Genomic DNA, 20428 nt, shown 5'->3' on the forward strand with positions numbered 1-20428 from the left:
AATTAATCTGAAATCAAACTAAATTTAAAAATGTAAATTAAATTACAAAATGACAATAATTGTAGGATTCCTGGCCCCTGAGCTGCTGGCTTTAGTAAATGTGTTATTCAGCTGAATTATTGTCTCAAAATGTTCAGGACTGAAAGTGAGTGGAAAAAACAACCAAAGTCCAAAAACAAACCAGGGAAGCCTGAAGATGTTTGATGGAAACCACTTTAGAAGAGCATCAAGATATCAGAGATGACTGCCGTTGGTAAAAATAAGCACCTTTCCCTCCAAGAGTCTTCTCGCTGGCCCGAGCGTCCATTTGTCTACAGACACGTGAGCCCACATGTGCATCAGTGTCCCTGCCTGTCTTCTTTTTGTCCTGACCGTGCACGCTCTCTTCATCACATCTTATTTCCAGCTTGCCGAGCTGCTGGATCCCTCTGCAGTTGTTGCCCTCGCCCACCCCACTCACCTCCCTCTCTTCCTATTCTTCCCCACAGGGCACCCCCTGCCCACCTGTTTGCAGCGAGCCCGTCCAATAGGAAGTGAGAGCCATGGGGAGCGCGCACCAATGAGGCCAGTTTTTCGTCTGTATAAAACTTTTCAGGAAAGTTTGCCGGGTCGCACTTTCTGGAGGAGAGCACCAGCCCAGAGAGAGTGCAGGCGTGGAGGGGGGTCACCAGTTTTTTAATCCCAGTCCCACACTGAAGAAAGTGGTGGGTGAAAACTGCTTTTTTTTTTAATTTAGACTTTTCTAGTCTCAGTTTTATCATCAGCTTCTCAGATTGATGTGAGAGTTTCTGTTTTCCTTCTTTTATCCCTTTCTTCTGAAGCCTCTCCGTTTCTGTGAGAATGGAGAACTCGCACACCAAAGAGTCGGCCGACGTTCTGGCCTACTTTGGGGTCACCGAAGACACCGGCCTGCCGCCTGAGCAGGTGAAGCAGAACCTGGAAAAGTATGGCTACAACGGTGAGGGAGAGCAGGATGGATGGATGGATGGATGGATGGATGGATGGATGGATGGACTTAGTTTGGAATGGATGGATGGACTTAGTTTGGATGAAAGATGTGAGAGAATTGAAGCACAGAGGGATGAAGAGGAGGAAGAGAGAAAAATTGTAGGATTTGAGGACTGTGTGTGTGCGTTTGTGCGTGCATGCGTGCGTACGTGCATGTGTATGTGTGTGTTTAAGGAGTAAATGTGTTGTCCAGTTTCTGGCGACTGATATAGGTTTTAGATTGAGCATTTCTGAAGAAAAGGTGAACTTGTTATCAACAGATGTTTCCAGCAGCACTCTCTCTGCAGAGTGAGGAAGTAAAATGTAAATAAAACTCTAAACTCATTCTGAATCCAACTAGGTTTAAACAAACCAAACATTATCGGCCTCATCTGTTTAGCTTAAAAGCCATTCCCTTCCAAAGCACATGAAGTCTGAAAATAACTGGCGTAAACAGCACAATTTAAGTGAAATGTGGAAAGGTTACGAACAATTACTATCTTACCTGTCGTAGATAGTTCTGTTTGGAGAAATATAGTTAAATGCTGACCAGATTGATGGGCTAACAGCTAGTCTGAGCAAAGTTGAGTCCGACGTGGATTACTGCTGAATTAAAACATCATTAAAAAAATATTCATAACAGTCTGAGTGGACAATAATTTAAAAACCTTAACACCGCAGTGAGTTCTGCAATACGTTGTTTTCCAGTGGAAATGAAACACTTCTACAGGAAGTGACCCAGACTGCACCAGGAGTGCTACAGCTAGCTGCTGCTTCCACTATTTGCGCCAGAAAACAACTAAAATAGACATAAAAGACCGAACAACGTGAAACAGAAGACTGTGTGAAGGTTAATTAAGTATATTTGCTTGAAAAACTATGAGTTTTTTAGAGTGGAGATGTTTTAAATCAGCAGCCATTCTGTTCGGTCTTGGTCTCGCTCGGATTAGCCACCAGCTTGTCAATCCGATCAAAATTTCTCCAAACTGGGTTCGTTCAAAGAGCTATCTACAGCAGGTAAGATATTTACGACTCATAACCCTGACACAGCACCCCCCAGATTAACAGATCTGAACGCCCACGTTTTGTTTTATCACCTTTTTGCTGCGTTAGAACACGACAAACCTGCAGAGGCTTCATTAACTCTCTCTCTCTGTCTCCACCAACAGAGCTGCCAGCAGAGGAGGGTGAGTCCTGTCACGCACCTGCCCGTCACTTACTGCATGTCCATCAAAGTTCATCTCTCAACACCGAGCCTCACGGACACACCTGCTCCACTCACTTCCTGTGTTGACAAGCGACACGGACATTTGTTTAACTCCCGTCATTGGCTTCTTGTTGTGCTGTTTGTGTGACCCAAACTGCTAATAATAGGCTCACATCACACTTTGCTCAAGAAGAGGCTGTTTGTGCCCGTTGATGGGAACAGAGATCACTTTTTAAAATCCCAAAGAGCAAAGTCTCAACTAACGGGACGATATGAGCGTCGTTACCCTGAATTAGTTTGCACGTAGTTTTTTAATAACTTTAGGATTTTAACACCTTCGTACAAACCAGGTGAACACGTATCATTTGATGTTTGCTTTTGTCTCAGGAAAGAGCATCTGGGAGTTGGTGGTGGAGCAGTTTGAGGACCTGTTGGTCAGAATCCTTCTTCTGGCTGCGTGCATCTCCTTTGTGAGTCTTTTGTGCCCATTTGTGTTGACTTAGTACAAGGAAGGCATCAGCAGGGCTTTTATTTTAAAATTCATCTCGTGATGTTTTATTTAGTCTCTGATCTGGAGCGAAACATCATGCTCCCTGATATTTATTAATCTGAGCTCCGTTAGTTTCCCCTCTGAGCTTCCACGTTGAAACATTACAAACTTTGCTAAATCGTGGAATGGTAGAGCTATTTGTTCCCAAAAGAAGCATATTCCAAAGCGATTACTAACCCAAATTCAAGTTTAAGAACGTCAGGGTTCGCCTGCAGAGCTGTAGCTTTATTTTTATACACATACATTTTACCACAGCAACATACAAGCTGGCGTTTGAGCCAGTCTCTTACTGTGCTGCTACTCCTGGAGACTAGCGTGTGACTCAAAATTGTGAGAAAATTGCAAAACAAATAAGAACATTTTCTGTTGCAGTTTTTACATGGCCACAGAAATCACAACCCATGCTTCTCAAGCATGGCTTCAAAGCTGTAATCTAGGCCGGGGGTCTGCAACCTCTAAGCTCAAAAGAGCCATTTGTACACCTTCATTCATTAAATTTAATTAAGTGGGAGCCGAGATGGAAAGGTAGGGCAGCCCACTCAGGACCAAAAAGTCCCAGGTTCAATCCCAAGTCATGCCCACTTGTTGTGGTGTCACATCTTGTATTGTCTCTGAGCAAGACACCCAATCCCCATTTGCTCCCTGGGTGCTTACATAGCTGCCCACTGCAGAGAACCAATTTTGCCATTGTATGGGAACATACAAAGATGACAACACATAGCACTTTGCTTTAAATGTGTCCAGACAACAACCTGCTACAACTGTGGTTATCAACTGGTGGCCCATCAGACACTTTTTGCTGGATGGGGCTTTTGTGGCCAGTAGGGGTGACATTATAAAGCAAAAAATATCTAATGATTTTTAACATTTATTAAAATAAAAGACAAGATTATTTAAAAGACGGGGAGGAAAAAACATTTTTTACAAATTTTTTAATAAAAAAAAATCTATAAACTATGCAGACAGTTCTACATATAAAGAAATAAACCATCAAGTTAAAATATGTGCTACTTCTTGTACTCATTCCAATGTTCACATATTTGCAAAAGAAATGACAGGAAAACTGTTTGAACTCATCCTTTTTTGTTATTTGTAGAACAACAAATCAGTAAGATTCAGTTTTATGTCAGTTTTGGTCAAAGCTTGAGAGAGCTGCTGCAGAGGGACCAAAGAGTCGCGTGTGGTTTCAGAGCTGCAGGTTGCCGACCCCTGATCTAGACCATGAACCATATTTCAACACCTGCCTTGTCCTGAAGTACATGTTTGAAATGAAAAATAGGCAGTTTTACACCTGTATTTTTAAACTAATTAATGGGCACAGTTGTTAGACCTGGACATGCGGGGCTGTAGCTCCAGATGTTTCCCGTCACAATAGAGTTCCTATGCAGCTCTAGTGCTCAACAAATGGAGGTGGGTTAGAGATGCCTGCAAGAATTTTTTTTGAACATGTTCATAGTTCAAGACTGCAAGCTGCTGCGACTCAGTGAGGACCCTTGCAAAAACATTTCAAGACAATTTGGAGGAATCCCTTGCAAAAAAAATTTCAAGACAATTTGGAAGAATCCCTTGCAAACGCCAGATAGTTGTTAAAAGTTTCAGCCCATACTGGCTTTGGCACGAATGTACCTTTGTTCGACGATCCATGCCGTGCAGTAGTAGATGTGCAACCAATTATTTCCATCCTGTGATTCCGGAGTTGATTTTTTTCGACAAATCAGGTTGATATTAGAGCCAAAGTTGTCAGCAAAGACCTCAGCGCTCTGTCCAAGCATTGCTTTCTTCTGACGAGCCGACAAGCTCCACCATTCAAATGGCAGAGCTGAAGGTGCATCACTGAGTACATGTTTCTCAAAGCTGTTGATGGTTTTAAACACGTTGACATATGAATATAATTTAGAAGAAGAAACCTGATCATTAAAAAGACAGATATGTTCTTGGACAAGAAGGGAGCTGTCAGTGAGTGCACGGACACGAGGAAAATACTGAATGAATTTCGGAGAAGCTCTCATTTGTCTGTGTCACTCTTGTCCCTACCGGCTGCGGTTTTATTAAGAAGGACACGTTGCTCACATTGTCTTAATCCTCAATCTTTGCCCCCCGGTCTCCATGCACAGCTGTCACTGTGGCCCTAGAAGGCCTGATGGCTGTGTGTGTTAAAAAGAGAGAGAGAGAGAGAGAGAGAGCAAGACAAAGAGAAAGACAGTGCGCAGGGGCACATATGCATAGCACAAGTTTTATTTTAAGAAAGTCTCAAGCCAGGACGAGAAACTGTATCCTTGGACAAAGGTCAAGGATGACAGGAACGAGGGATGGCTTGTAGCAGCAGGGCACACAAAAAGACAGGGGGCAGAATGGAGGACGGGGGGTGCAAGGATTGAGTTGCACAATGGCTTTTGTTTGTTACAGTGACAAACGAGCAGATTCAGAGTGGTATATGGTTTCACTGAATGCTGCAGATACATGCTCGTCCTATTCATACACACAGGAATGCTGCAGCACGGCGACGTGCTGACAGACTCTGAGCAGATCGATTGTGTCTTTGGAAGAGGAGCAACACAAAGACAGACTGAAGGGAGGCAGCATTTGGGCCTTATCTAAAAGAAAGGGTGAGAAAAGATGAGGGATGTAACAAATGGAAGGAGGATTACGATGCGGAGGGAGACACTGAAGTGCTCATGAGGATAACGGGACGACTCTTACTCTTTTTTCCCCATCTGTGCTTCGCTGACCTGCAACTAATCTGTGTCGGTGTCAACACAGAGCCTTTCCTGAACAGATCTGCCTTTGTACGGAGGGACTCGGTCTCACAGGGGCGCCCACGTGCCGAACTATATGGAGAAGAGGCACTGAGCCACCGATGGATCGCACTTCTCATAAAAACTGACTTGTCGTAATAAATTTATGTTTTAGTTTGCAGTAAAAGATAAAAAGTCACATAGAGGAACAGGTGCAGCATCAATTTAAAGTAAAGAGCTAATATAAGCCATAAAAGACCCACTGTTGGATCCAAATATTACAAAAACAGACTTAAACTAACAGTGACAGTCTATTTAACTCTACCAATACATACATATATTATATTACATATACTGGGTGTGCGCCTGAATGACAACCTTAGCTGGGGCAACAACACCACCAGCCTGATCAAGAAAGCTCATCAGAGACGCTACTTCCTCAGGCGGCTGAGATGAGCTGGACTGTGAAGCTCAGTCCTCACCTCCTTCTACAGGTGTGCAGTGGAGAGCATCCTGTGCTCCAGCATCAACGTGTGGCATGGAGGCTGCACAGCTGCAGAAAGAAAAGCTTTGCAGAGAGTGGTGAAGGCTGCACAGAAGTCTGTTGAAGTCAGTCTCCCCACCATCACAGACATCTACACCTCCAGATGCAGGAAGAGAGCCACCTGCATCATGAAGGACCCCACTCACCCAGCACACACACTTTTTGCCCCGCTCTCCTCAGGAAGTAGATTGAGGAGCATTAATTTGATGTCTGCAGGCCAGTGATTGGCCAGAGAGTGACATCATGAGTTCATCTCCTTCACAAGAATCCAACACAACTTTTTAAAATCCTTGCAACCACAGTATTCATTTTAGTGTTTCTCTTTTTATAAAATATCCATTAAAATGGCAACACTATTCCAGATGTTTCTTTGCGTTTCGGCTGATCTCAGATGGAGTTAGATCAAATGGACTTGATTTACTGGCGAAGAAATAAAAGTGGCATCAACTTAGCCACAGCATTTTTGAAAACAATGGTAAGGAATGTTGAGTGTTTTTGACTTTAGTTCTCTTTTATTTAATTGTTGTTGGTAAGTTTCGAGTGGCTGAGCTGTGACGTCCCGCTTACTGGTACATCAAATAAAGCCACTGACATCGTGAACAACCTGGTCGGGTTGAAATAGAGCAAAGGGTGCTGAGACTGGACGATGCAAAAGCAGCAATGGAGTTTAATCCTGACCAGATTAAAAGAAACAAAAACTAAAGTGGGTTGCCGTCATTTTAACACAACTCTGAACTAGAGATTTTAATTTCAAAACGTTTTGCACATTTGTCAGTTTTATGTCACACGATTAATTCAACAGAAATGTTGGGATGTTCTTGTTGAAAATGTCCCAGGTTGCACATGCAAACTATCATAGCATTCTATAAAAAATACACATGAAATGCAAACCAGGATGTCATGTAAAGTTTATGAAATAGCCGTTGCAGCGTTTCGAGATGACAACAGTCCACTTTTTTTTAAATTATTATTATTTTGGTTAAACGCCGTTTCTCTAAATGGTAGACATTTGAATGTTTGTCTACAACAGGTGGGATTTTATTTCCTCAGGACCACAATTTTCAACCATTTCTTGTACTTGAACTATTAAAAAAAATAGTTTTTTTCTTAAAAAAAATATATATATATATTGCCAAAATTCACTTTTCTTCAAGTCTTGTTAATAATTTATCTCTGGTTGAACTGATACAGACAATTGTTGTTTTAATCAATAATGATCAGTAATTAAAAGTTTTCAGATTACAGTAGTTTGTTACATTTCTAATGAAAGTATCAGACATGTCACGCCAACGTTTCAAACAAAATTTTCAAATAATCCACTGGTGCTTGAAGTATTTAATGGGAATAACTCTGAACTACCACCACACCAGATTTTAGCTCAATACCTGGAAGCTTCCCTGAGTTAAGAGTCATTATTGTGTTGGCTAATATCCATTAGCTGTGACGGCCATCTTAAATTGGGTTAAACCACCTGCAGACGTACATGTAATGATTACTTTCTTTAGAGTTTCATAAAGATTGATTCAATTTTTCATCAAACATTTTGCAAACACACAGATAAATATATGATTGTCCACTTCTCCTGCTGCCATAAAGGACTAATTATCTATGGTTTTGTTCTAAAATAAACTTTGTCTGTGTGTGTGTGTGTGCCAGGTGCTGGCTTGGTTTGAAGAAGGGGAAGAAACCGTCACTGCCTTTGTGGAGCCCTTCGTCATCCTCCTCATCCTCATTGCAAATGCCATTGTTGGAGTGTGGCAGGTCAGTGCTCATACACACACGTGTGCAGACGCACACACACTTGTGCAAAGAGGAACAATTGCGGACACAAGGACACGCGGCGGCCCGTACTCTCTGTATTGTACGCACACACTTAAATAGACTCTCAAACTTAGTAACAGTCACGCACAATAAATCACAAACGCCGTGACCTGCTGGAGCCTCGTGTCCTTCTGCAGAGCACACGCTCCCACCGGAATGACAGGTTTGACATAGGTGCAAGGTGGGAAGGTCAAAGGTTAAAGGCAAGTGGAGGAAAGAGAAAGGCTGACGAGCTGCAGCCTGAAGATTCAAGTAAAATGACAAAAGGACAATCATGCAGATTTGAGGTGTGTGTGGGGGGTGGGACTGATGACGGGGGCTATGTGTGGGGGGGGGGGGGGTGCGTATCAACCATTAGTCATTTGGAAACTATGCACAAGGATTCACACATTGAGGGTATGGAGGAGAGCGGAGAGAGGGAGGGCAGCTGGCATAAGTTGGGCTTTACACTTTGAGGCGGTTGGGGGCAGCCTTGAAGAAACCCCCCCGACTGAACCGAACATCAGTCCACCATCACAGTCTGACGCTTCCACTGGTGGTCGTTTGTAAACTTCAACTCAGACTGGTTCTTTTGTACTAAACCAGTTCATGACAAAAATCACATCGGGGAAAATAAAATGGAACCAGGTCCAGTTCAATTCAGCAGTTGTGAACCAACCCAACCAAAACAGTCTGTGTCAAAATGGACAAAAGACAGAACTGTCATCTAACCACCTCTGCACATTTATTTAAAGATTCAGAACAAGCAGGGGGCAGCAGGTGACAGAAAATCTAACTACACGTGCTCAATGAATGGACAAGCTTCTGTTCCACGAACTGTAGGCTGATGGTTGTATTGTGGTAAAAGTATCATGAAAAGCTGAAACATTGTGGTAAATGGCATGAAACAGGACAGGGGATCAAGCAAAATGTAGTCATTGGCAATTTACACAAAAAACAATGTTACTTATAGGAAATAAAAAAATCCTGGAATAATAATGACCCATCATGAAACTTATTTTTGCAATGGATTTGCTCCATCCTTATCCATCCATCATTATATCATCATGACTACACAACAAACATTGTCAAGTTCACTGAATTATACACATTAGACATAAAAAAAACCTCAGTGTTTTCTGTGTGCATTTTTTGTTTTGTTTCTTGCAACAGGAGCGCAACGCAGAGAGCGCCATTGAGGCCCTGAAAGAGTACGAGCCCGAAATGGGAAAGGTTTACAGAGCAGACAGGAAGAGTGTGCAGAGAATCAAAGCCAGAGAGATCGTTCCTGGGGACGTGGTGGAGGTTTCTGGTAAGATTCTTGCTTTTTAAACTTACTTTTTGTATCTTTACCTCCTGCATTTTGCCTAAAAGTTGTGAAAACGTTCCTAAATGTTCCTGTAGAGGAGGCAGAACAGTGAGTAGATGACTTCCAACAACTCCAAATAATCCCACAGTTAGAACATGAATCAGGTGTGTTGGAGCAGAGAAACAACTAAAACATGCAGGATGGGGTTCCTCAAGGACCAGGATTGAGAACCCCTGAGTTAGAGCACGAGTCCCAAGAGCTGGGTCAGAACCCCTCTGTGGGTCATGAAACACCAAGGCAGGGGTCTTCATTTGAGCTTTACTTCAAATATAAAAGCAGAACTCAGAAATAATGAATGTTGCATGTTTTTACTGTTATTATATTCATTCAGTCTGCATGCACAGCAGTCTTACAACACTGTTTAGTCCGTTTGGCAATTTTAAACAAAAATAATAAGCAAACATTATCAACGTCTGTGATATTAAGCATTTTACTGGGATTTTTTTTTTTAACTGAGGAGACATTATAACAAAAAATGTCTGAAACAAAGTTAATTTTATTAGCTCATGCTGAATAGTTTACAACTTTTATTAAAGATTCACAAATTCTTAACAAATGATTGTTCAGACTAATTAATGACTCCTCTGATTTTACACAAGACAATAACTAAGAAAAACAAGCAGAGATTGTCGTTAGCTTTTTTTAACTCTAAACTTAAAGTTTCAATGTGAAATTAAAATGTTTGTTTATTATATTTATTGAACTATACATGGCTTACACACCTAAACGTGTCCCAGTATTCATTAAAAAACACATTGAAGGTGCCTTCAATGTGTTTTTAAGAGTAGAAAGAAGCTAAAAGTTTAATAATGCTCATTATTTATGCTGCAGTTTGATAAATGAACTGATTTAGTGTCTAAAAAATAGATTTTTACAAATTCCAAGTTTAGGTTTGTTGCAGGTGACCAGTCCAGACCGAAGTTTGGACAAAAAGACCTCATGAATGCATAAACATAAATAACTTTTTGCTCATATTATCAGTGGAACTTTAACATAAAACAGCAGGATGCTTTTCTTTCAGTGTTTTATTAATTAATTAATTAATTAATTAATTTATTTATATTTTGTCCGATCCCTGTGACAAATCACATGGGTTGTTAAGTCCGTGAACATTGACACCAGTCTTTTAGCATTCATCCTGCCCTCAAGGCCAAAAGGTCTCACTTTTAAAACTGAGACCTTGCGGGTCATTTTGACCCAAGGGCAGCAGGAGGATTAAAGCAATCACTTGAGGAAAAGGGGTGTTGAGTGCAGGAGAGAAGAGAAAAAGGCCTTGAAGGCCTTTTATGTGGACTTAGTCCTCTGTTTCTCCCCGTTCCACCTGTTCTTCTCATTTCATGATCTCCCCAAGGCCTCCCTTTCCCTCCAACTCTCACTGCGGTGTCAGCTTTCAACAACAACACCATCCATCCTGAGTGATAAAGCCAGTCAATCAGCCCCGCACCCCTCCATCCGCCGTCCAGCTGTAAAGCTGCTGTCACATTGTTATGAACTGTAAAGCTGCAAAAGAAATAGATCAAATCAAAACGAGTCCATGTGGTTTAAGTGAATAAAGCGTTTGATTTTGTGCCTTTATCTGTGCGCTGTTGTGTGGACAATAGTTGGTGACAAAGTGCCAGCTGACATCAGGATCATCTCCATCAAGTCCACTACTCTGCGTGTGGACCAGTCCATCCTGACAGGTCTGTTTTCAACACAAACAGGAGACCGTGTTTCTGGTGTCTTGTAGTCTTCCCTGACCAATCCACCCAATCTCTCTGTCTGCAGGAGAGTCTGTCAGCGTGATCAAACACACGGATGCTGTCCCAGACCCCCGAGCCGTCAACCAGGACAAAAAGAACATGTTGTTCTCTGTGAGTCTCTGACCAGCCTCCTGCCCTCCTTTACTATCTCTTGACATTTTGATTGCCATCAAATCTGAAGAACTCGTTCAGGCTCCTGTGTGCATCTCCTTTTATTGTACACCTCCAGCTCATTTAATAACCATTACTGCAGCCATTTCATTGTGATTATAGTTATAAAACTGCAGGTTTTATTAATTAAAAGGTCTTTCTGACGTGAACTGATGAAGGATTGTGACAGTTGTTCATCAGAAAGGTGCCATTTAAGCTATTTTTATGTTATAACTAGTGGCGCACTTAGCCTCTATTTGGGGGTGCTCAAACACCCCTAAATTTTAACTCAGCACCCCTGAAAATAAAGAAACCATCATTACAGTTTTGTTAGGAAGCTCATTTCGCAAACCTTAGATTCATCAAAATATTGAATAAGTTTGGAATAAATGATGACAGTCTTAAACGGATCAGTAAAATCTTTTTTTTTTTTTTTTTTTTTGCACAAGTTGGATCCTCAACGCCATCTGTCAATCAATCCAGTAGGCTCGTCAGTAACTGACCAATCAGTGATCTCAATTTGACCCGAAGTGAAACGCCCCTTACCTGCAGGAGCTCCACCCCCTTTTCCTCCAACAACAATGGGTTTCGCATTGCAATGATTTTACACAAAGTGTTTATTAGGTTGTGTAATGAAAAGTGGAGCACTACGTCTGTAGAATCTTAGCCGGCGCTAGCTTAGTGCTACATTACTGCCGGTAGTTGTCAGGGTAGGACGTGTCAGAGAAGCGGCGCGTGCCCTGTTCAAACAAGGAGAGCCGTTGGTCAGGCTACTCTTTGTTGTAAACATAGATGTTTAACAACCCATTAAAATACACCAGTGTGTCCCCGCAACATTATAAATGCTTCTAACGCCAATGGCCACTGCGTTGTTCAAGCCAAGAACCATTCCAAGCACTGGGGACAGACTCTAGAATCGCCCCTGGTCATAACTGCTGCTACTCTCTGCTGTCGAAGGAATTTAGCAGTTCAATGTTATTTTTCTCACCACTAATGGTATTTAAAAGTACATTTTCTTCAGCAGAAAATGCTATAAAAATTTTCTTGCATTTTATGGCATATTAAATTGTCAGGTTGAGTAAAGTGCATCATCTGAGGAAATATTCATAAAGGACCATTTGAAAGTTGTACAATAGGCTGGTTGAGCTGTTTTCTAAAGGATGTCTTCTTGTCTGTAACTTCTAACCAGGGCACCAACATCGCTGCAGGTAAAGCCATCGGCATCGCAGTTGCAACTGGTGTCTCCACTGAGATCGGGAAGATCCGTGACCAGATGGCAGCCACGGAGCAGGAGAAGACCCCTCTGCAACAGAAACTGGATGAGTTTGGAGAGCAGCTTTCCAAGGTAGAGGAACACAAAACCTACCTTATAGTCTTAAAACTAATTTTATATTTTGCTAGAACAAATATATATTTATTTATGCAAGAACACGAAAAGAAATTGTGGAGATACTCATGCTGGGCCACGAGGCAGTAATAAAAAGTTATGTCAAAATGCAGAAGAACAACAAAGCATGGCTGGTTTTACAGCAACAATTGTTAGTTCTTCTTCTGCTATCATATATATTTTATGTTTCAGCGTACCTGTACAGATATCAGTGACAGATTGAAACAAATTGTTGCAGAAAATAAAATAAATAAGTAATAAATAAATAATAACAGCTCTGTTGTTTCTAGTGAATAAGGAAATAGTTGCCGTTTGTTCCCCAAAAACCTTTAAAACCTTTATACATACTAACCCATTACCCATTTTAAATATAACTTTTTTAAAAATAACAGTATCAGAGAAAATAACTAGTACATGTAAACATATGCTCATAGACCCCTCCCAAACAAAATGATGACCCTGTGAATTAATATTAAAAAAAAAAAAATTAAAAACCTATACAAATAAAACTAGACTCATGTCTGGCGTATTTCCTACAGGTTATCTCCCTCATTTGTGTGGCTGTGTGGATAATCAACATTGGCCACTTCAATGACCCTGTCCACGGGGGTTCCTGGATCCGTGGTGCCATCTACTATTTCAAGATTGCTGTGGCTTTGGCTGTGGCTGCCATCCCTGAAGGTAAACCCCAGAGATTAACGTCTGTTTGACGCAGCCCATTGGGTTACCTAACGGTGTTTGAAACTGTTGCTTATCACGTGCAGTCAACTTAACCAGAATCGTCCTGGCTAAATTACAAGAGGATAATTGAACACTTTAAATTAAAATGTGTTCTTTCATCTCTGCTGGGAGTGAGGGTTAGATGTCACAATTCTTTTAGCTTTAGAAGCACAATTTCTAATGTTTGACCTTTCCTCACCATCCCTGAGCAGTGTTGAAAGCATATTGTGCTCTGGTATTTCTTTCCATCACAGGCCTGCCTGCCGTAATCACCACTTGCCTGGCTCTGGGTACACGTCGTATGGCCAAAAAGAACGCCATCGTCAGGAGCCTTCCCTCCGTGGAGACTCTGGGCTGCACCTCCGTCATCTGCTCCGACAAGACAGGCACACTCACCACCAACCAGATGTGTGTCACCAAGGTTGGTCTGATCATCAAACGCCAGCTTTCAACCCAACTCTGAAATGATGAATGGCGACGCAGATCAAATCTGTAAACTGTGTCTTATGATCTGTTTCTCTGCAGATGTTCATCATTGATAAAGTTGACGGTGACAGTGTTGCCCTGAGTCAGTTTGACATTTCAGGCTCAAAGTACACCCCTGAAGGAGAAGTGTAAGTGACAAATCCACACTAAAACACCAAATAACTTTTTTCAGCAATACAATATTTTGATCCAATTTGAGTGCTTAAGTTTAATAAACTTTTTTTTTTTACTTTTCTAATTAGCACAAAGAATAATGCACACATGAAATGCGGACAGTTTGATGGACTGGTTGAGCTGGCGACCATCTGCGCTCTGTGCAACGACTCTTCTCTGGACTACAACGAGGTCAGCAGAGCATTTGCAATGTTCTATGCCGATGACACTTTGGTTTACATGCTGTCGTAGCGTCTTAGTAATACATTTATCTAATAATTTCTTTCTTTCCACGCTATAGTCCAAGGGTATTTATGAGAAAGTGGGGGAGGCCACTGAGACAGCCCTGTGCTGTTTGGTGGAGAAGATGAACGTGTTCAACACTGAAGTGCGTGGTCTGTCCAAGGTCGAAAGAGCTAACACCTGCTGCTCGGTAAGTTCATTAAAACAACTTTGAGCAGGATATGTAAGTTAACAGATCAGTTGTACTTTAAACTAACCCATTCATAACATAGACATTATTTATTTTTGGAAAAGGATCACATTATATAATTATATGAAAAAGCTAGACTTTGTGTAGGTATAAAACCAGCTCTCTGGCGTTTTTCAGTTCCAAAGAGTAATTCGGCATCGTTCAACACATTTTCAGGGTTTTACTCATTGGCCAACTTGATTTTCATGCACTCTATTAATCTTTACATCCCACTCCAGCAGTTGTTATTCTGTTTTTCATTTTCTTTTGTCAGAATTTTTTGATCTGGGAAAGGCGTTTCACTTAACTTGACTGTTTCAGATGCAAGTCGGAAAACTCATAGGCAATAATACTAATACAGGCTATATGATGCAGTATTTGTGACAGACAAGCAAATAATTAGTTTAGAAGCACAGCCAGTTATTTTGGTTTAAAATTTGTAAATCAAAAAATGAAGACTCATTTACATTTTGGCTATAACGCTGTCACAAATAAACTTTATTTACTTTGTTATGGTTAAGCATACTTTGTTGGGACATAAAAGTAAAAAGGAGTAGCATCTCCACCTAGCTTGTAGTAACTCGTGCTACTTGTTTTATCACCAAGCATTCACATTAGCTGTACAGCCTCTCTCCATCAGGATTAGATCCTCTATTTTTAATCTAGAACATATGAGCTGTATGAATTAACTTCTGCAAATTTCAGATTAAATCCACTGCTAACGCGGTGTGCTCAGTTTTTCTCATGATAGACTGATTAACACATAAGACATGATGGTTTATCGACATGTTACCAAGATTGAAAACTTGGGTTTTAGCAGAGGGCGATTTCATCTTATATTTCTTATGACTTTTCTACAGGTCATCAAGCAGCTAATGAGGAAGGAGTTCACCCTGGAGTTTTCCAGAGACAGAAAGTCCATGTCAGTCTACTGCTCACCTGCCAAGTCGGCCAAAGCTCCTGTCGGGAATAAAATGTTTGTCAAAGTAAGGACATAAAAATAAAGAATGGATAAAAAACTAGTAAAGAAACAAATTTGATTCGGAATGTTGAAGCTAACTTTATTGGTGAGAAACTCAAACTGTTGTTTTTTTTACATCATTAGGGTGCTCCTGAAGGTGTCATTGACCGTTGTGAGTATGTTCGCGTTGGCACCAATCGTGTACCACTGACTGCCCCAGTCAAAGACCAGATCATGTCAGTCATCAAGGAATGGGGCACTGGGCGGGACACCCTTCGCTGTTTGGCTCTCGCCACACGTGACACACCTCCGAAGAAGGAGGAGATGAACCTGGAGGACTCCAACCATTTTGTAGAATATGAGGTGGGTGAACTAGAACCAAGTTTTGAAACAGATTTCGCCCAGATTTGCATTTACTATTTTTGTTTCTTATTTCCAGACTGACTTGACCTTCGTTGGTTGTGTTGGCATGCTCGACCCCCCTCGTAAAGAGGTCATGAGCTCCATCGAACTGTGCAAGGCTGCTGGCATCCGTGTCATTATGATCACTGGTGGGTCTACAAGTCCACTCATCACACCTCAAACTAAACTAAAGAGACTAAATCTTTTTCTTTGTGCTCTCTTCCAGGAGACAACAAAGGTACTGCTGTGGCCATTTGCCGACGCATTGGCATCTTCTCTGAGGATGAGGACGTCACTGGGAAGGCCTTCACCGGCCGTGAATTTGATGACCTTTCTCCATACGACCAGAAGAACGCTGTCCGAAAGGCTTGCTGCTTTGCCAGAGTAGAGCCGTCCCACAAGTCAAAGATTGTTGAGTTCTTGCAGGGCTTTGACGAGATTACCGCCATGGTGAGAGAGAAAAAAGGAAAATAGATGTTTGATGAACCAACACCTTAAACGTTAATGAATTAATGATAAGTCTTTTCTGTTCCACTGTCCTTCTATGTTTTGCTAAGACCGGCGACGGAGTGAATGATGCCCCTGCCTTGAAGAAGGCGGAGATTGGCATCGCCATGGGCTCTGGCACTGCCGTTGCCAAGTCTGCCTCTGAGATGGTCCTGGCTGACGACAACTTCTCTTCCATTGTGTCTGCTGTTGAGGAGGGCAGAGCCATCTACAACAACATGAAGCAGTTCATTCGTTACCTCATCTCCTCCAATGTAGGCGAGGTTGTCTGGTGAGCACGTTATACCGCACTTTGCATGAAACACTCAAAAGAAACATTGTTGCCACAGGAAAGAACTCAAGTGACTTGATTTGTCTTTTCCCACTCCTTCAGTATCTTTCTGACAGCTGCCTTGGGTCTGCCAGAGGCTCTGATCCCCGTCCAGCTTCTCTGGGTCAACCTTGTGACTGACGGTCTGCCTGCCACTGCACTCGGCTTCAACCCTCCAGACCTGGACATCATGGGCAAAGCCCCCCGCTCCCCAAAAGAGCCCCTCATTTCAGGCTGGCTCTTCTTCAGATATCTGACCATTGGAGGTAGTCTCTCTCTCTCTCTCTTTTTTTGGGTGGGGGGGGGGTCCCATCCGTTGAAGCATTTAAGGCGATATTCTAATCATTCCTACTGACTTCTGATATCGCTTCCTCCAGGTTATGTTGGTGCTGCAACAGTGGCAGCAGCTGCTTGGTGGTTTTTATATTGTGACGAGGGCCCAGCGGTCACCTTCTACCAGCTGGTTGGTTTTAAAATCATTCCACAACTATTCTCCCATAGACAAACAGAACTGTTGAAATAGTTCAGTGTCAGTCTAGGCACCGTGAGAACTTAATTTGTTTTTGTCCCACCTGTTAGTCTCACTTCATGCAGTGCAGCGAGGAGAACGAGGATTTTGAAGGTATTCGCTGTGAGGTGTTTGAGTCTTCCCCGCCGATGACCATGGCTCTGTCTGTGTTGGTCACCATAGAGATGTGCAACGCTCTGAACAGGTAGGACTGTGCTCTAAACCACGCTGTATACCTGGGGTTCTTGTTGTTCTTTACAGTGTAGCTCATTAACTGGTGCTGTTAGGATCCAGGTGGAAATGTTGTGGAAGTGTGTCACTTCATTCTCCTCGTTTAAAAGTTGCAAGCTGTTTAAGTCTTTATCTTGAAGCGGTTCTGGAGCTGATTATGCTAAAGTTTCAGGTTATTATCTTGATGCATTGCTGCACTTTAGAGGTTAATTCCACAGAACATGTTCTCCAGGCCTCCATTTCTGCAGTCTTTTGTTATTTTAATTTTTCCTCACATATATTTTCACCTCCAAACAGACTTTTCTATGTGGTTTTGGACTTGTTCGTCCTACTTATACCTCCCTTATCCTCCACCCTCAGCTTGTCAGAGAACCAGTCTCTGGTGCGGATGCCCCCCTGGAGCAATGGCTGGCTGATGGGTGCCATGACCCTCTCCATGTCTCTTCACTTCATGATCATCTACGTCGACCCCCTGCCCGTGAGTCCTCAGCTTCAGCAGGAGCGACTCAGACATGTTATATTAGCGATCCACTGTTTCAGACTTTAATTTGAACATTTTAAATGTGAACACGCTGCTCCTCTGATGTGCAGATGATCTTCAAGCTCACTCATCTGAACGTGGAGCAGTGGATGATGGTGCTGAAACTTTCCTTCCCGGTCATCCTTCTGGATGAGCTTCTCAAGTTTGTGGCTCGCACATATCTGGAGGGTGAGCTCAAAGCGTGACCCGTGTACCAAACATTTCCCCATTGTTTTACTGGTTTTAGGCACATTATTATTTTTTTCTTCTTCTTTTAAGTAAAGTAACAAGCAGAGACTTGTGTAATCAATTGTTGCAGCTAAAAAAAACTGAACCAGAGCAAACACTTGTGGTAATCTGGAAGGGATCACGTTTTGTAATTTAACATGAAATTACATGTTAAATGTTGAATATTTCAGCTAAATGAGACAAGTTTTCATCTAGTTTCTACTCGTCAGTGAGTAATGCATTGAATAAAACACAAGTTTTATGCAGCAACATTAAAAAGCTGAAGTGAATTGATGACTGCAAAGAACATGATGTAAAATCGTATTTAAGATGAATGAATGAGGAAATACATGACTTTGTTCTCATTTAACATTTAAACTAGTTTATTAATAAAATGCTACAGATGATGTTGCCTCCCTATTAAATGCTTGTTAACCTCTCCCTCTTGTTTTGTTCCTGTCAGTTTTAATCATCTCCCACCTTCGTTATCTCTAATCTGTTTTACTTTGGTTTCATTTGTCCTCTCCTTGGTTGCTCCTCCTCTCTTTTCCCTTCATGACAATCCAGTCTAAACCCACCCCCCCTCCTCCACACCCCTATAACACAATAAGGTATCTCTCCTGACTCAGGTTAAAGGTTTCCTCTGCATTGTGCATCCATGCCTCTGGATCGGAATGCACAACAGCATTGCACACGTGATGTTTTATTGCTGGATGCAAGAAAATGGTGAATTAATCCCTGAAGTGACCTTAAAATTGGACTAAATCACAGTCAGCATGCTGCTGATGCTTTGCTTTGACATTTACATCCATAAAACCAACAGGGTGCATTTTACTAACAAGCATTATAACAATATTCCTGGACTAGTCCTAAAAATCAAACCTTACTGCGTTCAAACAAACACTGAAGCTTGACTATCGTTTTATCCTTCATGCATCATCAGAAACTAGAAAGAACTAACTAGTTGGACATTTTGGAATAATAATAAAAATCAAACAATCTGGTGTCTGGTCAACAACACACAAGAAGAAAAAGTGGCCTCGGCTAGTTGAGTTATATGGCAGGCCATTTAAACATATAATCAGACAACGCTCCTGTCTCTTGTTTTGCTTTTAGACATTAGTGGCACCCTTTCCATTAAAGACTAGTTTCTTATTGGCCAGAAATAAAAAGACAAATTCCTACTAGTAATAATGTCTACATAACGGACAGTACATTAAAAATATATTTATAGTTTAATAATAACGATCCTTATCCTTTCAGTGATCTTTTTAACACTCGACTGGACGTTTCACAAGTATCCATAATTCTCTGCAATAAGAAGAGCTCAGTTTTTTTCTTCTCCACAATCGTTTAAAACATCCTCTTAAGACAGATTTTCCCTTAAATTTTAATTTTCCCTTCGTGTGTATTGAAGCTACAGATATTCTCAAAATACCCTTCCTGTTTACAGTAAATGAACACTGTGGATACCCTAAACAAAAGTCTTATGAGGAGAAACAGACTTTTCAGACACTTTTAGTCGTTACTAGACTCGATTATTTATTTCACCTGTTTAAAGTTAAAATTATTCCTTTAAAGTTTCAGTTCTTTTTGGACAATTGTGATTACATTGTTGCTAGTCATTACTTCATATTGTTTATCAAAATTAGTTTTCTAGGGAATTTCTTGTACCAGTATTTCAAATTACAGTAAAAAAAATATCTGAAAGTTTTTTTTTTTTTTTTTTGTATCTTGAGGTGGAATTGACAACAAAAACAGCCTTGTAGATTTCAGCAAAATTGTGGACAGAATGAACAAAAATTAGGCACTTCATTTTGGTTTGGAAGAATTATGGATGCTAGCTTTGAAGATGTCTTATATGACTTGCTTGCCGTAAATCTTGGCAGCAAATAACTTGTAATCCCAAGCAGGAAAAAGTAATCCTGATTAAAAACTTCCAATAGTTCTGTGAATTACTGATTAAACAAAATTAGAAAATCTTGATTGAAAGTGGATTATTTTGTTTTTGTTTGCGAGTAAAGCTGTTCAGAACCACCTCAGGGATCAAACCGATCTCAAATCAGTAAAACTCAAACCACCACGTTCTCCACAATGTCCAACTTTATCTAACATCCTCTAAAATGACTCGAATTTTCACCCCAAACCCATTTTAATTATCAGTGGGGCTTTCAGGAGAGAACTGACAAGTCTTTGCTTTGTCCATCCAGGAAAGGTTTAAAGCTCGAGCGCAACAGAGCGTCTGAAGCGAGGCGAGACACAGAGGGCAGAGCGGCGGCGCTCCGAGTCACATGATCAAAACATCAAACACACAAAGCATCTGTAAATACACCCAAAACAAAAGCTGCAAACTTTTTTCTTTGTCTGTGTATGTCCAGAAAATAATATAAAGCTAAGGTATATTAAAGCTTTTCTGTTTATTCTATTCTTTAAAAAAATAAAAAATAAAGATGTGTATT

The 20428-nt window shown here is 41.3% G+C and overlaps 1 protein-coding gene across 1 annotated transcript; it reads left to right on the forward strand.

Moving 5' to 3' along the window:
• The first annotated feature begins 610 nt into the window (after window positions 1–610).
• atp2a1 (ATPase sarcoplasmic/endoplasmic reticulum Ca2+ transporting 1) lies at window positions 611–20362 on the forward strand. The gene is made up of 25 exons (XM_037688921.1): window positions 611–704; window positions 822–958; window positions 2157–2174; window positions 2582–2664; window positions 7680–7784; window positions 8997–9135; window positions 10794–10874; window positions 10960–11045; window positions 12274–12429; window positions 13011–13152; window positions 13446–13612; window positions 13717–13805; window positions 13920–14022; window positions 14132–14263; window positions 15163–15288; window positions 15408–15626; window positions 15703–15814; window positions 15892–16115; window positions 16223–16443; window positions 16546–16748; window positions 16860–16945; window positions 17062–17195; window positions 17582–17699; window positions 17813–17930; window positions 20180–20362. The coding sequence occupies exons 2-25, from the start codon at window positions 841–843 to the stop codon at window positions 20188–20190; spliced, it is 2991 nt and encodes a 996-aa protein (XP_037544849.1). The 5' UTR covers window positions 611–704; window positions 822–840; the 3' UTR covers window positions 20191–20362.
• The last annotated feature ends 66 nt before the right edge of the window (window positions 20363–20428 follow it).

The sequence above is a fragment of the Nematolebias whitei genome, chromosome 15 (genome assembly GCF_014905685.2).
Source record: "Nematolebias whitei isolate Nwh7 chromosome 15, NemWhi1, whole genome shotgun sequence".
NCBI lineage: Eukaryota > Metazoa > Chordata > Actinopteri > Cyprinodontiformes > Rivulidae > Nematolebias > Nematolebias whitei.